Source organism: Taeniopygia guttata, chromosome W, assembly GCF_048771995.1.
Source record: "Taeniopygia guttata chromosome W, bTaeGut7.mat, whole genome shotgun sequence".
Taxonomy (NCBI): Eukaryota; Metazoa; Chordata; class Aves; order Passeriformes; family Estrildidae; genus Taeniopygia; species Taeniopygia guttata.
In genome coordinates this window covers 13,595,661-13,606,325 of record NC_133064.1, presented here as the reverse complement: position 1 = coordinate 13,606,325, position 10,665 = coordinate 13,595,661, and the positions used below count along the sequence as shown (strand labels likewise).

Genomic DNA, 10,665 nt, shown 5'->3' with positions numbered 1-10,665 from the left:
ACAGAGGGTTAGAGATAGAGTCAGAGAAAGTAGTATGTAGTTTTATATCCTCCTTTTGTATAGCATATTCATGCATTTTAGCATAGTTATAATAAAGAAATAATTCAGCCTTCTTAATTGAGTCAGACATCATAATTTCTTCCCATTGGGTTCACCTGCATTTACAATACCAGTACAACAGAGCAGATTGTTAGTCTGGAACTGTGTGAGAATGCTTCTAGCTGCTTGTAACATAGCAGGTTTGAACTGGGAGGCAAGATGCTCCTGTGAAGGAAATTAACTGGGAACAGAGTGAACAGCCTCAAGAGCAGTCTTGATCACAGGTAACTGCAGTACAAAAGCTCATCAAGGATTAAGGACCAAACTCCAGTGTACCAGGTGAAGCTGAATACACCACACAGAGTAGAGCAACTTTTAACTTTCCTACATCCCAGATAGGTCTAACACTGGAATCTAATGCCTCACATGGCATGCAGAAATTGGGAAATTAAAGCAGTGTTCTAGTACATAACCTCCCTCCCACTCACTAACAATTGCTGACAGTTTACTGACAGAATTAGTTAACTAGTTGTCCTGAGACACAAGGACCTCAGTTCCGAGAGAACTCATCTTGCAAAAGCCAGGCCCCAGGATAGGTTTGACAGCAATTCTAAGAAATACTCTGTAACAGTATCAGGCTGTTAGAGATTCCTATGAGGTCCAACTAGTTACCACCCATGACAAGACAACATAAACTGTTTCCCCAGCTGAATGTCATTCTCAGAGATCAGCTGCCTGGCAAAAAGCATGAAAACTGCAAGAGCAACCCTCAACTCTGTCACAATGAGAACTGTGGTCATAGCTCCAGAAACTAACTGCTATACCTCCTCATTCATGTAAGGGGTGTTTGATCCAGCTGGGGAGTTAAGATGCCCCCAATTTTTCAGAGTTCCTTTGAGTAAACACATGTCACAGGGAGTCCTCCATAGTTTTAAAGGTGAAAGCAGCTAGCCAGAAGGCAATCAGAACATACAAGCCTTTTTACATAGGAACTTTTATTCTCATTGAGATCTGTACATTCAAGTTGCACATACTTTTACATCTTTGACTGAACTGGAGCACTGGATCACAAGAGCCTGGTCTATTTGAACAATTTTATGTTTATGCCTCAAAAGTAGCCAGGAAACTTGTGACTATTTCCTTCAACTTAGCTTCTGTCTGGTCAGAGATCTTCCCTTCAGTCCTGTTGAAAGAGTTTAGTTAAACTTCCAAGAGAGAAATAGCTAGATGGTCAATCCCTAAGACAAAGAAAAAAGCTTCACAGCAAACCTTCCAATTTCTAACAAAATTAGTAGATGAATTAAAACATTTCTGTTTGATGCATGAATTTGTACTACTAACATAAGACCCCTTCTCCATTTTAAGCATCGACTGGATTTCCTAAGAACTAAAGTCATGAAGGTGTGCTCTGGACAACTGGAAGGCTGATTAAATTTCCAGTTCTGGTACAGGCAGCTTAAGGCCTGATGTTCTGGGATACACTAAATTTAATTAACAGTTCAGGGACCATTATCTGCACTCCAGCCATCAAATCAATATCCTTGGGATGAAGCAGGATAAATCATACCTGATTGTGGATAGGAGAGCCTGGTGCTGGCTCAGTACATGAGCTAGGAAAGCACTCTCAAATTTAGTAATTTTGCTGGGCTCCAGCTTGTCCAAGTGACCTCTTACACCAGCATAGATGACTGCAACCTGTTCCTCGATAGCCATGGGAACTGCAGAAAAGAGAGCATGCATGCCATCAGTAACTCTCACATCAGGACACACCAGTACTATGCAGTCCTTCCTTTGAAGATCAACTGCATATATACAACATGGTTCAAGCAAGTCTGCATTTACCATGTGCACAGAATGGACATGGTAAATGCTGCCACAAAGCCCAATCTTGTTAGCACAAGAGACTAATGTGAAATGCAGGCTTTTTAAGTTCAAGACACTCACCATACTGTCCTTGTTTGAGAAGCTCTGTCAGACGTACACCACGGTTCAGCAGCTGTTGTGTAGCAGCATCCAAATCAGAACCAAACTGGGCAAAGGCAGCTACTTCACGATACTGAGCCAATTCCAGCTTCATGGTACCTGCCACCTACAAGACAAGATACAGATGAGACTGAGTTTGATCACCTTTTAAAGGTATCTAGGAGTTTGCAGGTTATCTTCAGATGACAGTTGTCACAAGTCAGCTTTACTTTCTATACCAGAAAAGTGAATCCCAAGATTCTGACAGATGATTATTTGCATTTCTAAATATCCCACTTTTTAATATAAGCATGCCTCCCTAAAACAGTGACCATTGATATTAAACCTCTAATTCCAGATATGGACTAAAAGCACATGGTTAAGAGAGCATTCTCTATTTCTAGTTAGATCAGTACCCAGCTCAGCATATGGAAACATAATCCGACATCTTTATGCAGATACTATTTTCCTTTCTCCCCCACCTCACTAAAGAAGTAATGGAAATATCAAAGAGATCACCAAAGTTTGTTCTTCTATAGTTTCATAACACTAAGGAATCCAAAGCTTTATTCCCTCTCTAGTCCCAGCTCTTTAGAGTGAAATGGGTGGAAGGCCTACACACTACTCATCTCTAGCAAGAAAAGCAGTAGTTTCATGCTTACCTGCTTCATAGCCCTGGTCTGAGCAGCAGAACCTACACGGGACACAGACAGTCCAACATTGATGGCTGGACGGATACCTTTGTAGAACAACTCAGTTTCCAAGAAAATCTGTAAGAGAGAGAATTGTTTTATTATCTTGGTCAGAAGCTTGGAAGCCTCCTCAGATACTTGACAGTAAATGTAAAGACGTTTATTTGTATTCCACGGACATATACAAGCGAGATCTCTGTGGTTGCTCTTGGGGGATGAGGTTTATTCGGGATGCAGAAAGGCCCTGCCTCGAGCTGCTAGACACAGCACGTTGCTGGGCCCAAGGTGATGGGGGAGGAGAGAGACAAAGAGGGGAGCAGGGACTCCCGGAGGATGCTCCAGGAGGAGAGGGGAAGATCCAAGAGGGCATCCAGCCCCCCGGAGAGCCTTTATCAAAGGGGGCTCCAGGGTGGGCTGGAACAGGACCTGGGCCAATGGGGTCACAGGCACCTGATGGTTCAGGGGAGGGTTACAGATGTGGGGTGAACCATACATTCTGGGGGGTGAGATGGAACAGTCCATTTGGCTTTTGGACCCCGCTGTAGGTGAGGGTTATTGTCCAGCCAGTAGGGGGCATTATATTCGTCCTGGCTGTACTATTGTGGTTCTTAATCATATATATCTACCCTTCCCAACAAGTAAATAACAAAGATGTACACTGGGATGTGAAGAAGTCCTACCTGTCCATCAGTGATGGAGATGACATTGGTTGGAATATAAGCAGACACATCACCAGCCTGAGTTTCAATGACAGGCAAGGCAGTCAGAGAGCCGCCTCCAAAGGAGTCATTCATTTTGGCTGCTCTTTCCAGCAGTCGAGAGTGCAGGTAGAACACATCACCTGGGTAGGCTTCACGGCCAGGTGGACGACGCAGCAGCAGAGACATCTGGCGATAGGCAACAGCCTGCATGGTATAAAGAAAGCTTTCAGACCTCAGAAGCTCATTTAACATTTTGGATTTCTTAACTTGAGGTGATCTTACAGCTACAAACACCAATGTTAGACTATGAGGCCTATAAACAATGTTTCCTAACCTGCTTGGACAAGTCATCATAGATGATTAATGCATGTTTTCCATTGTCTCTGAAGTATTCACCCATGGAGCAGCCTGAATAGGGAGCCAGATACTGAAGGGGTGCTGCATCAGATGCTGTGGCAGACACCACAATAGTGTACTTCATGGCATCTGGAAAGAATTGGAGAAACACACCACTGAGTATATTACCTCACCATGCCTGTAATAAACAAATACAACAAACATGTGAAGTACTAACTTGCTAAAGCAAGCCCAGGCAGCATCACTTCATTGCTACAGGAAAGTCCACTGTACTAGATTAACATGTTTGTTGCCCTGTTACATATGCAGCCTTGGTCAACTGTTCCTGAAAATATGCTATAATTTAATTCCTTATGTTTGGGTAGTCAAGTCTCTCCGCTTAAATTTTTAACTGTCATTCACACTTACATGCATATGAAACACATCAAGTCCATATAAATATTTGTAGGCCATAGCTTGTCACCAGGCCTGCCAAGAGGAACCTCTCAACGCTGCTAGGAAAGAAAAAAAAGTAGGCTGACTTTTCCAGAAGAATTTCAGCAGTTTTGGGACCTCAAAATAGTCTTCTAATGTGATGTAGCAAAAATAAGGGGCTGTTTTCCCCCCAGATACCTAGAAAGAATTCTTGTCCACAAAAGTAGTTCATTCATTTAATCAAAAAAGGAATTCTGTCTATACTTGGAGCTAGGAGAGGTCACAGCAGTATTCAGCATTATAATGAGAACAGGATGTCACTAGTTACCAGGCTCAACCACCTCCAAAAATCTGTACCTGCATCAGTGAGCCTCTTCACCAGCTGAGCAACAGTAGATCTCTTCTGGCCAATTGCGACATAGATACAGTACAGCTTCTTCTTCTCATCTGTCCCATCATTAAAACGTTTCTGGTTGATTATTGTGTCAATTGCAATTGAAGTTTTCCTGGGTAGTACAGAGGTTGATAAATTAAGCTGCCTGCAGTTCTCCCAACCCCTACACAGCTTTGTGTTCAGTTCTGTACATTGGTGCACACTGCAGTCAAGTCTCTCTTAAAGGAAACTTTATTGGCTTGGGCATTTAACTTACCCGGTCTGCCTGTCACCAATTATCAGTTCACGCTGACCACGACCAATTGGCACCAAGCTGTCTACAGCCTTAATCCCAGTCTGCATAGGTTCACGCACAGAGATTCTGGGAATGATACCAGGGGCCTTTAAGCCAACTCTCCTACGCATCTTAGATGCAATAGAACCCTTAAAAAGATGAAAGAAACTGTTGCAGTCCGTATCACATAGATACAAGCAGAGGTAGTAAGCATCTAGTTACACTTACCTTCCCATCAATCGGATTACCCAGGGCATCTACAACACGGCCCAGCAGCTCTTCCCCAACTGGAACATCCACAATGGCACCAGTCCTCTTCACAACATCCCCCTCCTTGATCAGTCTGTCATTACCAAACACAACAACACCAACGTTGTCGGGCTCCAAATTCAAGGACATACCCTAGGACAAAGGTCACATTATCCTGAGAAAACCCACACCAACATCTACAAAAATTGTCACAGTTTAATATCAATGTGATCATTCTACAGTGTAGAATATGCCACATAATCTACCTCAATCTTATTTGTAACAATAGTAGATGTTCTGCTTTTATGAACAATGCATCTATTTCCATATTGGTTAGAGACCCTGCCTGCCTAACCCCTCAATTTACCACATAATTATACTGCAGCAGTCTAGCATTGTCATTTATCTCTCTAAAAAGAACAGAAAGGATAAGCAGGATTCAAATACAACATTTATCTCTTGCCTAGGAATTGTATGAGGGAAAAATGCTATCTTATTTCTCTGGCCAAGGTGAGATAGGTTATTAAAAATATTATAAGAGCTGTTGCAGTACTCTCAGAACAGTCAGACAGCTTTTTTATTCTAAGACAAGGCTGTTATTCAACAGTAAACAAAAAAAGCCAGAATGAAACCAAAGAAAACAAATTCCAATAGCAGATTAGTTCTTCTACTTCCTAGATGAAGACACACAAAATTTAAATGTTAGCCAAAAACCAGACACTGAAAGCAAAGTGTTATGAATTCAAAGAATATTTGCTTTTTGTAGCATTACATTAATTAGTTACTACTTATTAAAGTTGAAATGAAGTTTGCAAGAGGCTCGTACAGGTACCTCCAAGAACAGTCTCATTCTCCTTTAAAAGTCTTTATTTAAAAAAAATATATATTTCTAGGCTAAACAAACTGCTTTAGTGAAAGCTTACCTTCAGTCCAGAAGAGAATTCAACCATTTCTTCTGCTTGGACATTTCTTAGGCCATACACGCGGGCAATACCATCACCAATTGAGAGCACACGGCCAGTTTCCTCAAGTTCAGCAGAGGTGTCAGCTCCCAAAATACGTTCCTCAAGAATAGAGGATACCTCAGCAGTACCTGGAAAGAGACATTTCACACCTGACTTAGCACATTAAGGCAAGATATGACTTCAGTAAGCTTGTCTTGAATTCACAGGCCAAGGTGCCCTCTCTGGTATGCCACGAGATCTAGCAAGCAACATGCTAGATACATAAGATAAATAACAGCTTCTGTATTCCTAGCTAAGAAAAGCAGTTTCAACACATCACTACACGACAGCTTCAATTAAAACATTGATGACTGTTTAGTTACCAGTTTCCTTTATGATGTCTTACACTATTAACAATCTCTCCCTCTAGAAAGAAATTAAATAATTAGGCTAAGAAAAGACATTCCCACTCCACTTGCAGAGGTTACTTAAAGTGGAGGCATCAAAACACCCTGTGATTTGTAATCCAAGATCCAAATATATTTAAAGGAACTTGATACATTTAAGAAGCAACTTGTTCAATATAAGCTGTAAAAATGTATTCTCCATATTCCTGAAACTTGTTTGGCAGTGTACTTCCAACAACCCTTTATTTCCCCAGTCAGGAAACAGTAAATAAAATTGTGATATTTTTATTTCCTAATATATTTAATAACCCCAAGCCACTTTGAAAATTGTATATGAACCACTATCAAAAACACAGCTATGCAAGGCCACTGTTTTCTCTAAACACCAAAATGCTGGCAGCAAAAAGTTATGCTAAAGGACAAAACACTGGCAGGCCTGGGAGTCATCTGTTCCTTCACACTGTTACAAACAAGACAGAAAACTAGAACTTGAGGCTTTTTGTTTTTCCAAATAATTCTGCAAGAGTTCTAAATATAAGAATAAGATAATTCTGAATGGAATCCTCACAAAACAAGCAAACTGTGTAAACTGACATGTGACCACTCCTTGGTTTGGGCATAATCTGAATAGCTATTAAAGTCTGCTGGATGCAACTGTGCAAAAGTTCAGTTAAATACTGTCTGTACATAAATGTCCTCAAGCATTCTGTCAACTGATAGACACACCATATTCAAATTCCCTTCTGACAGAGCAAGTTCTTAAAACACACTGTTATATGAAGACCTTCCTCAGACTCACCAGTTTTCTGAAAGCATGTTTTGAAGGCATGGAGGTTTCTTGTGGCAACAAACACTGCACCCAGGGTGTTTCTGGAAATCTAAAACAAGTAATTGCTTCAGTAACAGTAAAATTTCCTCATTCATTAAGAAAAAAAAAAAAGTTGAGAGATAATACTGTGACATTTTTGATCATGAGTTTATAAATTTAATGTGTCTCAGTTTTGAGTTTAGCTCCACAGCACTCCAATCAGAAGTTTTAGTTATGGAAGCAAGTCCAGCACTACTAAGCAAGGCCAGCTGGTAAAAGAGATTGCTCTAAATTATTCACTGCATTTTTCTGCATTGCACTGCTGTCACCACCACAGTACCACAGCAGATCCCAAAGTAACACCTCCTCTCTCTTGCCAACTGTGTGCTGAACACCCAGTGCCTGGGGCAGAAAGAAGTCACCACAACACTCACGGTTCTCCACAAGAGAGAAATAATATTGTGTCTTCTAAGGGTTGGCCTTCCTAAAAAAAAATTATCTGCAAAATTTCTGGTATGGGTAGAACATAGACGAGAGCAAAAATAACGATAAATCTGATAATGAATGCAATAAAATGTTATAATCTTATGTCCTAAGTAAAGCTCCCGGTGCAGCTCCAGGCACCGTTAATGCTATTTCTCTGAACGTCAGGGCAGGCGTCTCCTCCGTTCACCTTCACAAGGGACACCAGCGGGAACAGGTCGGGACAGATCTTCACACCCTCTCTCTTCCCCACCAACACTGGGGGGGAAAAAAACCACTATCTGGCTAAGTTTTGCAGCGCAAATCCGTCACCTTGATTGGGATCTGGCAGCTTTCAGACACTAACTTGAACCCCAACAGCATCAAGCGACATCACCGGGGAAGGACAGGCCGTCCCCTAGATCACCCCCCCCCCCTCCACCTCCGAAGTACGGGCACCCTCGCTCTCTCAGCAGTAAGTCTGGCCCAGCTAACACCCAGCGCTAAGGTGAGACCCCCATCCCAAACTCTCGAGAGCGGGAGGCCGCAGCCTCTCAATGCCACCGCGGTCCCCAAGATGGCGGCGGCGGCCGCCTCCCACCCACCACCTTCCCTCACTGTAGGGAGGGGAAAACACGCTCACCAGGCCGGCCTGCCAAGGCAGGGAGCGGGCAAGGGAGGCAGCCACACGGGCGGAGAACATGACGATAGCAGCGACGACTCCTTCAGGGAAGCCTAAAGCAGGCAGAAGAGAGATGACAAACCGACACCACCTCGCCAAAATGGCGGCAGCTCGCTCCGCCTCTTATTACGACGAGCCCCGCCCAGGAGGCGGGGCGAGGCCGGGAATTGCTTCCCCCGCCGGTCTTCTCAAGCGTCCGGGCGCCTTTTACCTCTCGCGCTTCTGAGCGATGGGGGAACAGATGCATACTTTTATATATATGTGCCCTTGAAATGGCCCTCGGCGGGCGAAAAAGGCGGAGAGTGGCGGCGGGGCGGGGCTAGACTAGACAAGATTAGACTAGACTGGGGACATGAGAACCTGAGAAAGGCGGGGGTCGTAGGGTGGTGCACGAAGATGGGATGTCTGTATTATGGTACAGAAGCATTGGCATAGGGCAGGAATGTGAGGGGCTGTGAGGCAGAGGGCGGTGGTATGGGGCAGGGAGTACTTGGGGGAGTGACCTCACCACCACTTTCTGGGAGCTGTGAGTGCTTGCACTCCTGACCGCCCGTCTCAATGTAGCAGCTGGGTAGTAGAAGAAAAGTGTGGTAGAGAAGTGCTGACATCTCGCCTGTGCTCTGGAAATGAGTAAAAGGAATATGATGTGCAGCATATTGTTGGTTTTCTTACTTGTGAAAAACGCCAATCACTTGTTTTAAAATTTTAAAAGTTTAATAGTAATAAAATAGTTATAAAAATAGAGTAATAAGAATTTGGACAATCAGAGTTAGGACAATAAAGGACAATAAAAAGCAAAGAAATACGGACTGTCCGGGTGCCTTCCTAGGGCAATGTAGCCCTGAAAGCACACACACTAACAAAGGATTAAGCCTTAAAAGCAGTAGCCTGTTGCATATTCATATATCTCATAGATGACGCATAAATTCTTTTCAAACAAAGGGTGTTCTCTGGTTATTGTCAACTTCTTCCCTTTAATCCTGGTGGCTCCTTAAACACGGACAGGAGGTGGAAGAATGTTTGTCTTTTCCGATAAGGAGGCAGTAACTCTTAGGTGTCTTGTTGCTGTTATCTCTGTGCGAAGAATTTCTTGATTATCTCATCCCTTTCTTGAGCTACTTTAAAAAAAATCTTACATTGCATAGTTTCTATTTTAACATTATGTTATAACCTAAAACTATATTTTACACACTACTTAAAAAGGATTAATACAGTACTACAAAATAACTTTCCAACATAACACATATAGTATTCAATTTAATATTTACAAAGAGCCAATCATTTAATATGCATTTTTCACACCTTCAAGGAGGGCTTGTTCTACTAAACCTTCCTGATCCCCAATTTGGCATTGAACAACCTCCAAACAGCCATGTGTTAAGACACTTCCCTGCCCTTCATACAGAAACTGCATTTAAACTCCTGTCCTTCTCCAGCACCAAGGCTTCATCATCCCACATTCCAACATTCCAGAGTCTGCCTACCATCTCTCTCCCTTCTTCAACTTCTCTCTTCCTTCCCTATCTTTTCCTCTTTTCTCAGATTCAACACACCTCAGACCACACAAGATGTACACACAACTAGTTTACTTCCAAAAGTAAGCTTACTACTTACTTCTACCGGGATTGCAGTAGCTGCTATAGGTTGAATACATATTGGCCAGCCATGGCTCTCTGGGTCTAATATTTTTGATTAATAAGCTACTGGTCTCTGTACTTCTCCCTACTCCTGGACTAGAACTCCATGAGCTACCCCATTTTCTACATTTACATACAGATGAAGGGTTTTTTCTAGTGAGGGTAAGCTTAACGCTGGTACTGAGGCCAGTTTTAACTTCAGTTCTTCTAATTTAACATCATCTTCCTTGGTCTACTTTATATCATCTGTAAGTCTCTTCCTAATAAGTTGCTACCTGCTCCAGGGACCAATAAGATATCCCCCATCCAAATTCTAGATTTTCTTTTAATTACCACTTCTTTAATAACAGGAACTGTAAAACTGTCTCCTTGCCCCTGTTACTTTTACAGTATCTTTGCTCACACTATAACATTTTGGAATATTTCACAGGCAGGTTCTTTATGCCCCTATATCTACCACAAATTCTAAGTTTTCTTCTTGAGGATGCACTTTTAAAGTTATCACAGGCTCCAGATGGTATTTGTCCCCCCCAAAAAAATAGAGCTTAAAACTTCTCTATTCTTCCTCTGTGCCCATCTCTCAGAAGATTTTCAGATCTTTTATCCGATCTGGGCAAGTTCTTCTATAATGTCCTTTTAACCC

At 42.4% G+C, this 10,665-nt stretch overlaps 1 protein-coding gene across 1 annotated transcript; it reads right to left on the bottom strand.

Moving 5' to 3' along the window:
* Positions 1-1,017: 1,017 nt before the first annotated feature.
* Positions 1,018-8,609, bottom strand: LOC116806651 (ATP synthase subunit alpha, mitochondrial). The gene is made up of 12 exons (XM_032744715.3): positions 8,347-8,609; positions 7,233-7,311; positions 6,006-6,175; positions 5,062-5,235; positions 4,816-4,982; positions 4,523-4,671; positions 3,729-3,880; positions 3,374-3,598; positions 2,664-2,771; positions 1,984-2,128; positions 1,607-1,757; positions 1,018-1,222 (listed from the first exon to the last, which is right to left on the bottom strand). The coding sequence occupies exons 1-12, from the start codon at positions 8,404-8,406 to the stop codon at positions 1,141-1,143; spliced, it is 1,662 nt and encodes a 553-aa protein (XP_032600606.1). The 5' UTR covers positions 8,407-8,609; the 3' UTR covers positions 1,018-1,140.
* Between the last annotated feature and the right edge of the window lie 2,056 nt (positions 8,610-10,665).